Genomic DNA, 13,257 nt, shown 5'->3' on the forward strand with positions numbered 1-13,257 from the left:
TTAAGCCCTATTAAGGTAGAGACCCATGGGTGGTTGCGTGTGCTCTAGTGCAGTGCGGAGGGGGCTTGGACTGGATTTCTCCCTTTAAGTGTGGGCCAAGACACGGTGGCAACCGATTGGTCGGTTCCTGTATTGGCACAGATAAGCTAAAATGAGGGAATGGAAGCCTACCCAGAGGAATGCCAGTGTTCAAAAAGAATGCCCTCAACAGTTTCCTCCCACTGCTTTTGGCCTATCAGACACATCCCTGCGGCGAGAACTTACCCCACCAGTCTCTCTCGCTTTATGCCACGTGATTCCAAACTCGAAACCCATCAAGACAAGCCGATCAAAGATGGTGCCTCTATCCGTCCACCTTTGGTCAAAATGTACACATTATTTAACGGGTGTTTGCATTTCCACAGTGGGAACCCCATTTGTCATCCTAAATCGTAACCAGGCCTCGGAGGCGTAGACAGGGTAGGGCCTGAGCGGGCAAGGCACACCCAAAATCTGTAAATGCCCACTCAGCAGCGGAGCGTGGAAATGTCCAGGTGTTAATGTCACTGCGGTGGGCCCAACTACATTAGCTTCAGGTCTTACCAGTTAGACAACCCTGGCTATGCCTCTGCCAGCCCCTGGTGTGAAGCCTCAAGTCCTGTGGCGGGTAAAAATGAAGGCTTCACCAGGTAGCAGCTCAGGTGCCGTTACAGTGTGTAGATCTGCAGAGAACCAGGGGTGAGGGGGTGTCGCTAAGAGACTAGAGCAGACTCTTGTCAATGTCTAGGCTAGGGTTGTCCAACTCCAGGCCTCGAGCGCCAGATCCATGTCAGATTTTCAGGATACCACTCATTAATATTCATGAGATAAATTTGTATACAACATTCCAAATGTATGCAGACTTTCGTTCATGAACATTAATGAGGATATCCTAAAACCTGACAGGTTTCGGACCCTCAATGCCTGGAGTTGGACAACCCTGGTCTAGGCGTTGTCCAAAAACCAGCCAGAGATTCCGCCATTTTACTTAACCCTTCATTCTGGATGGGAGACAGGAAAGAGGCCAACAGGTTTCCAGCGAGGAGTGGGCGACACTGCACTGAGGATGGGTAACCCTGCTGCCACCTTTCAATTGAAGATCAGTCGGTTCCATCAGCTTCTGCTTGCATCATCTTTGACCAAATGGCTGGAGTCACCGTGAGGGCAAGGATGGCTGAAAGATAGTGAGGGTCCACTAGTGCACAGTAATCACTTTTTGCATGTAACCGGTTCACATTGGTACATTGGCAAAGAGAGTAAACTAGCGGTGGAGCGTGATTGGCTAACAAGCATGTGAGTTTCAAACGTGACACTGTGTGTGTGAGTTGACAAAGCTGATTGCGAAAATGTGAGCTTTCCCAAAGAGAAATGGCTGTTCAATGCTGCTAGAGCTTGGTCAAAGTCAGTCCCATCTCTGTTTCTCCTAACACGTGACTGACACTTCCATAGCCACAGTAGCCCTGGAGAGCTATTGGTCCTTGTGAGAACATCTCTTTATTTCCTTGCATGGCAATCTGCCTTTGGTATGGCACACGTCCATGCACACACCATCCATATCACACTACCATGCACACGCAAAGATGCAGCAAGTGCGTGCAAGTAACATGCAAACATCATATGGAAGAGCCCAGAAGAATTCACCACACACATCCAACATGCTTATGGGTCCTGATAATCTCAAGGGAATGAGTTAGAAATGAAGCAACACAGAAAGAATCGGGGAAAAAGAAGGCGGGGTCACATCTCAGTGAAACATATAAAAGTGATGCAAAAGGGTGCAAAGGGGACACCACCCACGACTAAGGACCTGTCTGAAGTCTAAATGTAGAAACTGACCAAGATCATTTGCTTTTTGATCAAAGTGTAGCCAATACGCACAACTGCTTCATCACACCCCAGATCTGAATGGATGGCCTGTGTAAATCACACCCCATGCCAGATCACCATGTAACCGAGGACACACTATTCTAATCCAGCTCTTTGTATTTACTTTAGTTTTACAGTCATTTATTCCATTGGGCTAACCCAAGACTGCAACTCCCAGAATCCCTTTGATGGAGAAATGCAAGCCCAGAACGGAACCATGAAATCCCAGATGAGACAAGGTAATTTGGAAACTTGAATAGCATGAGAGAAGGTTGGCGCAATTCACGAAGAAGCTGCGTGCACCAGGCGATGCGAGCAGCAATGTGTTTTGTAGTATTTCGGCTGTTATATTACTCATGACTTTACATGTAAACAGAGGAAATATATTTAATATTCGGCCAATATATTAAGGGACATTTGACTGCATTTTTCCATGGCAGTTTTTTGGGGGGGGGGGTAGGAGAAAAGGGGGCCTTAGAACAGGGGCTGGAAGGTGGGAGGGGTAGAATAGGTATATGGGAGATGGCCTTGCGGCCTGATGTCCCAGATCAAAGTATTGTACACGTCATTTTCCGGATATTACATCACACCTGGAGCTTCAGAATTCCACAGTGATTAGAGTAATCATGGAATTTGAGGAGCGTCGCAGAGTTGGTTTTGGGGAATAAGCTCTAATCTTAATTTTAGGAGCGTAAACAAAATGGGTTTGCGATGGGTGAAAGAGAAGGCGCTACAAGCAATTTTCCCTGGTGGAATAACACTGGTGAAATCTAGGCTACCATGACGATAAATTGTTGTCATAGCTTCAATAAGAGTGGAATAGTTGCCATTACTAACCTAATCATGCACTCTACTTTAGGGACATTGCCAGCATCACACCGGGCTGGTTATTCGTAGAACAGTCAACATCACAGTTAGCTTGTGTTGGGGGCCATCATCAACAGCACAATGCTTTGTCCATGGGTAGCTAAGTTAATACCACGGTATGTTAGTTTTGAGTGACAAAGCCAGAACCAAAATTAGCTGGTGCCCACTGCCATAGTCATCATTAATATGAGCTGGTTTCTGATGGTTTAGCCAACATCCCAGTGATCTGCTCTTGGCTAGCATAATCAGCTGGTAGGATAGTTAATGTTGAGGGGCACTACCCATCTTCAGTATGAACCAGTCAAGAGTGATGTAATCAGGACATCAATGAGTTGGTTTTAAGTGGTGCAACCAGCAACATGATGACATGTTTTTTGGTGATGTAAGTGGGCATCATGAAACATTCGTCTTCAGTGGTATTGGCATTGGTAATCTAGACACGGGTCAAGTTATCTGCATGAAACACAACGATGTTCGTTAGGAGAGGCGGCTCACGATAAACCGAACGTACATGGTACAGCCAACAACTCAATGAGTTTACTCATAGGTCGCACACCTGTCATCATAATGACATGGACCTGGGTGGCACTGACCAAATGAAGGTCATGGGAGCATGCATGCAGCACAATAGCTTGATCTTTGTTGGAAGTGGTCAGATTCTCAACAGCTCCTCTTTCATGCCGCCATTGGTCAGAATTACAATAGCTTGGTATATGGTGATTTTGGTTTGTCCCGCAGGAGCAGGCATAGTCTTGTGTAGAATTAATCAGAAGGACAATATCCTTTCGGGGAACGGGTAGTTCAGACTTTCATAATCACCGTTTTGGGCACCATTGTTCAGAATTACAGCGATGTTGGTTGGCCTTGGATTGACTTGTACTACTTTTCTGCTGAGTGCTATTGGTCAGAGATACAAAATGGCTGACGCCGGTAGGGCGTAACCAAACCTTTCTCCGGTAATTGGACAAGGTGTCTGTCTGATGGGCAGTAGTCTACTTACTGATATCTGATTTGAGGCTTCAGAGACTAGCATGCATCATAATAACTTGATCTTGGAAGGAAGTGATCAGCTCCTAAGACCTCAGAGACTAGCGACAAAGAATCCCCGGCATGCAGCAGTGGCACACCACGCCATGCAGATGAAGAAGCCAAGAGAGGAAGAATGCATGGAACAAACCAGAGAAGGTGAACGATCGTTGTCGTTGGAGAGATGGATGGGTGGCTTTCATGCTTTTCCGGATGTTCCGGAGTTTGGCGTTGTACTCTGACGGGAGTCACAGGACAACAAGCCACGAGAAGAGGGGAAGGGACAAGGGGGAACACAGTAATGGAAGGGTGAATGAAGGGATGAATATGGGAACATTATAACATATGAAGAGATGTGTAAATGATTGAATGAGTTGATGTGTGGGTCACATCAGTGAGCATGTGGATCAGTTATGTTTGAGGGTGAGTTGGGAGGTATATAGGTGTATTGGTGTGTAGTAGGTTAGAGTGGTGCATACGTGAATGATGTATTAGGTAGTGATAAAAAATGGTTTGGTAAAAGGTAGACATGTTTGTGTTAATGGGTGGAAGGATGTATGTCAAGAAACACGTGTGGATAGGTAGGGTCATTAACAGTGATGGATGAATGCAGGGATTTGTGTGTGAGTGTAGTTTCAGATGAGTGAGTGTGAAAATGAATGGATAGGAGACGGGATGGTTGCATGAATGGGGAGGTGTATGGGTTGATCAATGCATTTTTTTGGTCGGTTGTGTGCATCAGAAAGAGGATGTTTGGATTCAACGTTTGGTGGTTGTGTGGGTTAACCGAGTGTTGAGTGGATGGGGTGAAAGAGTGAATGGATGGATTGGTGAGTGCGGGGATGGAATATTAGGAGTGGTGTGGCAGGACGGGTTGGTAAGGCATGGATGCATGGAAGAGTATTTGGTTTCAGAGTGGGACAGGTTAGCCCAGTGAATGAAAGTGACATACAAAGACAGAAAATAGACCAACAACACAATGAAACAGAGACAACAATAACAAAATGGGAGAAAAAAAGAAACATTACTATGAAAGCTGCAGTGAACAGCTAATCACGGAATAGATGATGACCACACAAGGGACATGAGATGTGGAATACGCCTGAGTTTCAGGACCTCTCCAAATAAGGCAGACAAGCACACCATATAACCTTCAATCACCTGACAGTGGAAACCAAAGTAGGGCCAGTGAATGAGTGCACCCACAAACTCCCAGAAATAAATAACTAAAGAATGAATGACTCACACATCCAGAATGGGTGAGTTTGACTGGACTGGCTGTGCTGCCTGTCCCTGTGGACTCACAATTGTGGTTCAAGATTCCCCCTCGTGACCTCCTAAATATCTTTCTTATAGAGTGTTGTCCTCAGGTCTTGGAGGTGGGCAGGTCTTCAATGGAATTAGTCAGTTTCTGACAGGCCAGTGCCTCTGAATGTCCACAAAGGCGGAGACAGGGTTAAGAGCCATGGTCTCAAGAGCCGCACCAGTCTGTTGCTGTATCTTGTCAGTTCTATAGCGGCACTCTAGACGGTCTTTACTCTATGGTTCATCACTTTATTTTGCACTTGTAGCTGCCTTTGCCCCTTGCTCAGCTCCATACACAATCACAGCCCTGTCCCTTGCACCACCCACCCTGTGTTTCCCACACTCTCCCAGCCATTCTAGTTTTCCAGATTCTCATCCTATTTCCACATACACTCCTAATCATCCCCATATGCCGGTGGTGATGGTCGAAATTCCGCTCATACTTTTGGGCAGGACACAGCATCAATTTATAGCGGCAAAGAACCTCACTAGCCCCACCCAGGAGCAGGGGCCTCCTCAGACGTCGCTGTGCACGCCCCAGGCTGGGAAGTGACTCACGGCGGGTCTGACTCACGGCATTGGCTTAAATGTCACAGCTCTAAGCTGATCGTGGCCTTGTGTGCGGTGTTGCATGTAGCCGGCTGTACGATCCTTTGGTCCAATGGAAACTGTCAGTTGTGGGATCTCGTGCAATATATGAGTTAACATTCCCCTTGCAGTAAGTTCTAAGGACCCCGGGCGGCAGCAAGAAGTTCTGAGGCCCTACAGAGACCCGACCGCCAAAGGAAGGGTTGATAAATTAGACAGTGGAACTCAGAAACAACTTGCGATGTCCTCTAAGCAAATGGAGGCAGCGGGCTAATTTATGTTAATTAACTCTCCCACCCCGCATCACTTTTCGGTGACAGGCGGCATGTGATGAGGGAAGAGAAGGACACGTGTGTGCAGTACACATGGGATCTGTGCTGTGAACATAACAAAGCAAAACAGTATAACCTAATAAGGTGAGGCAAAAAAGGGTGGTTCCACCAGGAGTTAAAATTCAATCTACTCTGCCTTTTCTACCAATGAAATGGAAGTGCAGATTCCTGGTGCCCACTGGCCTGCATCAGGGAACAGATACCAAAGATGGGAGCGGGAGGAAGGGAGGGGGATCAGGTGGTGGGGGGGCAGATAGGGGGGGGAGTTATCAATGCTTGTTCCAAATCAGCCAATGATGACTGTGAGCGTTCAGGAAGTGGTCACATGAACCGATTTTCAGAACTAGCCTCTACCTCATGCTGACTGTACGGAGGTCTCAGGGAGATGGTTTTGACACTCTGTGGCCTCATTAGTGAACAGTAACAGCTTGTAGCAAGCTACTTTTGACGTCACCATTGAGTTCCCCCCTAAGCTGAGCATTTGCGGGAGGTGTCAGTGGGTGGTATGTTATATTATGGGGTCATGCTCTATGCCGTGTCAAGTCATGCTATGTTATGCTTTGTCAGGTTCTGCTGTACTATGTGATGTTAAATTATGCTAGTTTAAACTGTGCCATATTATGCTCTATGTTATGCGATTGTACGCCATGTTTTGCTTTTCTCCTCCACCCCAGGCTGACTCACACCCTGACACAGCCCTCTCTCTTCTCTACTCCTCTATTTCTGTTACTCTTGATACTCTTTCCCCCATCATGAGGATCCATTTGAAGTCCAAAGCCAAGTGCAATTCTTGGTATGACTCTGACCTAGCTACACTTAAACGGAAGTGTAGGGCGGCGGAAAGGAAATGGAGGGCTTCTTGCTCATCCTCTGACAAACTGGCCTGCCGCCTGCTCCAAAGGCAATACCGACTTGCTGTCCACAGTAAGAACAGAGTCTTCTTCCAAGCCTGTGTCTCTGCGGCATCTAAAAACTCGGCCGAACTTTTCAAAATCTGCAAGGAGCTGGCCAACCCTGCTGCAGTTTCCACCTCTCCTCTCTCCTCCCAGGATCTTTGCAATGCCCTTGCCTCTCACTTTATCTCTAAAACCCAGGACATCCTGTCCACCCTCTCCTCCGCTCCCCCTCCTCCCTCTCCTTCTCAGCCTGCTGACCCTCCCTCAGCTACCCCTCATCCCCCTTTCTCCTCATTTCCTCTGTTCTCCCCTGATGAGATATCTAGACAAGTCTGATCTATGAAAACCTCATCAAAACAGGTCCATCCCTGTTCCTCTAAAACCATTAAGGACCACATTGACACCCTTATGCCGGCCCTTGCTGATTTCTGCAACCTCTCCTTTGCCTGTGGCTCTTTCCCCACCCCTCAAAAACACTCCCTTGTGCATCCTCTCCTCAAGAAATCCACTGCTGATCCATCATGTCTGGCAAACTACCGCCCAATTTCCATTACTCCCTTTTTGGGCAAGCTCCTGGAAAAGCTGGCCATCTCTCAGCTTAATCTCCATTCTGACTCTGTAGGCTCCCCCCATGACCACCAATCTGGCTTCAGAGCTGCCAGAAGTACGGAAACTGCTCTCCTGAATATCGGTGAAAACCTGCTCTCCAACCTCGATTCTAACATTCCCTCTGTCCTCATCCTACTTGACCTCTCCTCTGTGTTTGACACGGTCAACCATACCACCCTGCTCAATCGTCTCCGTGACAACCTCGGTATCACTGATCAGGCTCTGGCCTGGCTGACCTCTTTTCTTTCTGATCGACCCTCCCAGGTACAACTTGGGTCCTTCCTATCTTCTATCTCCCTCTCCACATGTGGTGTCCCCCAGGGGTCTATCCGCTCGCCCTGGCTTTTCAACCAATACCTGGCAACTCTTGCTTACTGCATCTCAATGTTCTGCTCAACTTTCCAGTGCTATGCTGACGACACCCAACTCATTTTCAGGCTTCCTTCAGCCTCCTCCTCTCCTTCCCTCATCTCAGATTGTCTAATTACCATTCAAAATTGGTGTGCCGCCAATGATCTATGTCTAAATGCCAACAAGACTGAGATCCTCCTTATTGGTACACCATCTCCACCCTTTCCTCTCATTCTCTGGCTGGCCTCCCTTGGCCCTCCTCCCACCCCCACTTGCGCGGCTAAGAACCTTGGGGTTATCTTTGACTCTACACTTTCCTTCTCCGCACACATCTCTGATGTCTCCAAAAAATCTAACTTTTTACTTCACCTCCTTAGAGGTACTCTACATTTCCTCTCCTTCCCTCAAAAGCTCACTGTCTCCCAAGCTCTGGTTCTTTCCAGACTGGATTACTGTAACAGCCTCTTCCTAAATCTACCTGCCTCCGCTCTCCGCCCTCTACAACTAATCCAGAACAGGACTGCGAGACTTGTCCTTGGCCACAAGCCCTGAGATCGTATGTCTCCAGCCTTAAAATCCCTTCATTGGCTCCCAGTGGATGCAAGGATTACATTTAAAACCCTCTGCATTATCCACGAGGCTTTCTGGGGCTGGGTCCAAAATACCTTCAACTATCCCTCCGTACATACCTCCCCTCTCGAGCACTTCACCCCTCTACTTCTAACTCCCTCAGGGTTGGTTGTTTTGCAAATAAACAAGCTGGGGGTAGATCCCTGTCTTTGGCTGGTGCCTCCCTTTGGATCAGCTTCCCGGCCACCTTGAAACTTAAGGAAAAACATCTTCAGTTCCGGAAACTTCTCAAGACCTTCCTCTGTGCCTCTGCCTTTGCCCCCCTTCTCCCCTGTTGATCTGTTTCTTCTCATGGCATTGTGCACCTGGCCACCCTCTGTTCTTTCGGGCCCAGGTACCTGCTCACCCTGTCACCCTCCTGCACTGCCTCCAGGCCACCATCTGCACTAGGGTTCTGTATCTGTACCCATACAGTCCCCCTCCCACGTTTTTTCTGCACTTATCAGATATACCTCTCTGACTAACTTTCTTTCACCTGCCACTTGCTGGCTGCACTACCATGGTTTAAAGCCCTTATTTATTATTTATTCTATTTAATATTTATTTATGTTTTCTCTACTCTGCTTCGCACTTTCCACTCCCCCCACCCCTTCCTTGCACTTTCCCCCCATTTTCCTTTCCCATGCACTTGCGCCTTCTTAAATGTCACTGGGCCTAGTAAGAACGCTGTTTTTTTTCTGTTTTTTTTTTCTCTCCCTGTTCCCCTCCCTTTTTACCTGGTCACGCTCTGAAACACTTGTGTACGAGTGCGATATAAATAAAATATAATTTCATTTCATTTCATATAAGTATGCTTTGGTTGACATTAATCATTGTATACTATGATAGTTGAAACTAACTAAGAGATAACACAAATACCTGTAAGGAAAATGACAGTAAACCATGCAGCTAAACTAAAATAATATCAGAATCCAACCAGTCGAAGCACTCATGTATCTTTCTCCCCAGCAATGTTCTCCATCAGTTCCCCTGCATGTGCATGTACTGTCATTCCTGACGCCACGGATAGGCTTGGTACAATGATCTAACAGTTGCATTACATGTGCGACCAAAACTAAATGCCAGCCCATTTTAAGCATCGTCCTCACCTTTACACAAGCACCAACAGGATTCCAATTAACCCACAATTAACAAATAGATGTCACGTTGTTTCAACCTGGCCTGGCACAACACAGAGCCCCGTACTCTGCTCCTGATTGGGAGCTTGACCCAAGCACGGAGGCCATTTTATACTCCGCCCTATACCGTGCTATGCTGTGTTATGTTGCACTATGTAAGGCTCTTCCATGCCCGGCTCGCATCTTCCCTTATATGCTATGTTGTGCTCTGCTATGTCATGCTCAGCTGTCTAATGTCATGCTATGCTCTGCTCTGTCATGTCATGCAACATTGTGATCTGGTGTGTCATAAAATGCAATATTGTGTTCTGCTATGTCCTGCAATATTATGCTCCACTATCTAATGTCATGATATGCTCTGCTATGTCATGCCACGCAATATTATGCTCTGTTGGGTCACATAATGCTATGTTGTGCTCTGCTAAGTCATGGGATGTTACGTTCTGCTCTCCTCTGATGTGCAATGTTACGCTAGCCCGGTTTCCATTCAAACAGTACACTCACACTGCCTCTATAACTCTGTAGTAATGTCAGTTTCATGTTGTGGTGGAATGCAACCACCAACACGTGCTTGGTAGAGCAGGGCATAAGAATTCCTTACACAGGGGTCTGCAACATATCGCTCTCCCAATGTTTTAGACATAGGGCCTCATTACAAGTGTGACGGTCCAGAAAATATCCTGGAATAATTGCCAGTAATTTCGGCAGCCAATTTTTGGACAGCCAAATGTTGAAGACTTCACTTGGCTATAATGGTTCCACATGTGACAACATTTCGGTTACGATAAGCTGCAATGCATGAAAATAACTCTATGCTGGACCTGCAACATTGTGCACAATTACGATACTCACCACCAATAAATAATTTGAAGAACCATATGTGTGTGAAGTTTAAAAGGCAGTCCAGACGGCAGGACATATACACTTGAGCCATCTCTGTGGCTGAAAACAATGAATTCACCGAGTGGCAACACTTTACCATGAATTCAGGCGGATTACGGATGTTTCATGCTAGTCAATCCCAGGTAGGACTCTGCTTCGATACTGGTACTCCTGGCATCCAATCTGTCCCACCGCAGGAAGAGGTTTCCCCCGAACAGCCTCCCAAGCCCAGACTTCCCTTCTGGCCCAACTGTACCCACACCACGTGCTGGGCATGAAGACCGCTTGCCCCTTTTGCTTTCATATGTAATTATGCCATTGGCAACTGGCATCATAACGCTGACAGCCCCATGGGAAATTTCACAAACTGTAAGTGCATTAAATTGACTTACTGTGGCAATTTAAGTAAGGGTACTCGTATTACCCGTTTTAAATTTCACCAATTCGTGTAAGCCTGCTTGAGAGCACGTGGAAAGATATAAGGAAGATAATGTTCTTTAAACTCGAGCCAGAGGTCAACCTGACACCGAAGACATGTCCCTTTGCTAAAATTTTCATTCCCAACCATATCCAAAAATCTAAAGGGTGTGACTATAACTGATAGTCCACAAGACAAAGCATGCCTCAGATGAGAGAACTGGCGGCATAAGACCTGTGGGCTAGAATTCTAGCGAGACTGTCTTTGGCAACAAGAGAAGGCGCGGCACATCCGGTATGAACAAGGGGAACGATTACCACACCCAGTACGATGAGGAGCACGGTTACTCATTATATGGCCATTCTAATGTTTTGGACTTCAACTCCCATCAGCCCTGGCCGGAATAGTCATTGGTGAAGGATCATATGAGCTGTACACCAAATAATCTGGAGGAAGTAACCATGATCTTGGCCTGCTATACAAAGATTAGTTTGTCAATGCCGCAAGTGGCATCCTAACAGCAAAACAGATACTGTACCCCAGGACCAACAAAGTATATTTTGAACCCGGCACCACATCACCATGCAGTACTGTCACAATCTAACCTATCAGACTTTAATTGTTAATTTCTGGTACTACATCATATATGATGAAAAACTGTGCTCTCCTGAATGGCATGCCATAGAGGGTCCTTTGTAACATACAATGGGGATCTGGACTCGCTGCTTAATTGACTCTAGTGTTGTACTCGACACATTGGTAGTCTCTTCGTCTACACTGTCTTCGACTCTTTCTACCACAGCTCTTAGGTTATCAAACGCTGTCTGATTTAAAAAAGACTTGTAATCCTATTCACAATCCCAAACTCACAACTCTGGCATTTGTCTGTTGTCGGCTCTCAGCCAGTCATGCTCTATTGGCAAATACCCGCATCCTTTGTACATTGCATCTTTCAACTTTTGCTGATTCATAATTCACCAATAGAAAGTCAATGGGCCTCATTACGACCCTGGAGGTAACCATGCTGCTTTTTGTGGAATGGCTACCCCCATTCTGGGTAATGGGTCCGGGTTCCTTGAATGGGGAAATACCGGGCCATTCTGACCTTGGAGGGCTCAATGTGAATGGGGATGATGCTAACAACGGGCCCGTTAATGACGGGGCCGTTGTTAGCATCCTGGTCTGCTTGCAGGACCCGCTAAGGACGCCTGGTTCTACCAGGGATGAATATGGGAACATTATTTACCAGGTGTCCTTAGCGGGTCCCGCGAGCAGACCTCATACTGAGGCAGTAGTGAGTTAACAGGGCTGGCACCTGTACTGGCGCCGATAACCCCCTACTGCCTTCCTCGTAATGAGGCCCAATATCTCTGTCTGTTTTCCAATAAACTGCATGTAATCCTTGTTTATATGAGTGTGTGAAGGTTCTTAACTGTGCTCGTTTCTGAACCTAACTTTATAAGGGAGAAGTATAATACATATTTTAATATGCTTGTATACTGTGCCAAATCACTACTAGTAGTATTAGTGTGCCCGTGCTTATCCATGCAGATTGCATGTGTATACAGAATAAGTCTGCTGTCTATCTGTCAATCTGCTGCAAATCTACTCTTCCTGTGATTGTCGCAACTTGCTTAGCTCCCACTTATCCCAAGGTTACAAACTACAAGTCCCAGTATGCAATGCAAAAGAAAGGGCTGGCTCATGATGTCAGGCATGACATGGGGACCATTGGCAGCAATGGAGCTGTAGCTCAAACAATAAGGGACGTCCGCTGGTCTTGTTTGCCCACTGAACTAAACGCACCCAAGGTCATACCACAAGGTTGCTATAACGCGGGTCAACTCCGAGAGTACCTGCCACACCAACACTTCTCTGGCTAGAGTGCAATCCTGCTTGACCATGCTTGCACTATCTCCCCCCCTCCGGCCAACAAGCACATGCTGCTCAGTGTTTAGTCTGAAGGAAGAAGCACTTTGGCAGGACTCTCACTTCAGGAGTGCAGAATAAACATTTATAAACTGGATATACATGGCACAGAAATGAAAAACCAGTGTGTGCTGGGTTCTGACCACATATGGGATGTGGTCTTCCGTGACTATAACTTGAACTTTCTACAAGAGATAAGGGCCTCCTGCACTAAGCTACACAACTTTAGATCACTGTCTGGCTCTAGCTTAGCCCCTCCTTCCTCTAGACACAGGTTTTCAGCCTAAAGCATGAAGCACAGGTTAAATACTCCTAGTTATGTGATGCCTTTTCATTTTCACCTACAAACCTGGGCTGTAAATTTCATTAGCACCTGGGGCGGGTGGAGCAGCCAATCAGGTTCCACAGATTGTGGACTGAAA

The 13,257-nt window shown here is 46.7% G+C and overlaps 1 protein-coding gene across 4 annotated transcripts in view; it reads right to left on the reverse strand.

Annotated features, from left to right (window-relative positions):
- The window catches only part of TNS1 (tensin 1), a 2,137,091-nt gene that overhangs the window by 181,808 nt on the left and 1,942,026 nt on the right, over positions 1–13,257 (reverse strand). For 3 of the 4 annotated variants that reach the window (XM_069616815.1, XM_069616816.1, XM_069616814.1), the window contains one exon: positions 3,929–4,015. The exons of the other annotated variant lie outside the window; for it this stretch is intronic. In XM_069616815.1, coding sequence (XP_069472916.1) covers positions 3,929–4,015 — 87 coding nt within the window. The remainder of the gene's footprint in view (positions 1–3,928; positions 4,016–13,257) is intronic. 4 annotated transcript variants of the gene reach the window in all.

This window comes from Ambystoma mexicanum, chromosome 9 (genome assembly GCF_040938575.1).
Source record: "Ambystoma mexicanum isolate Mex_15411 chromosome 9, UKY_AmexF1_1, whole genome shotgun sequence".
Classification (NCBI taxonomy): Eukaryota; Metazoa; Chordata; class Amphibia; order Caudata; family Ambystomatidae; genus Ambystoma; species Ambystoma mexicanum.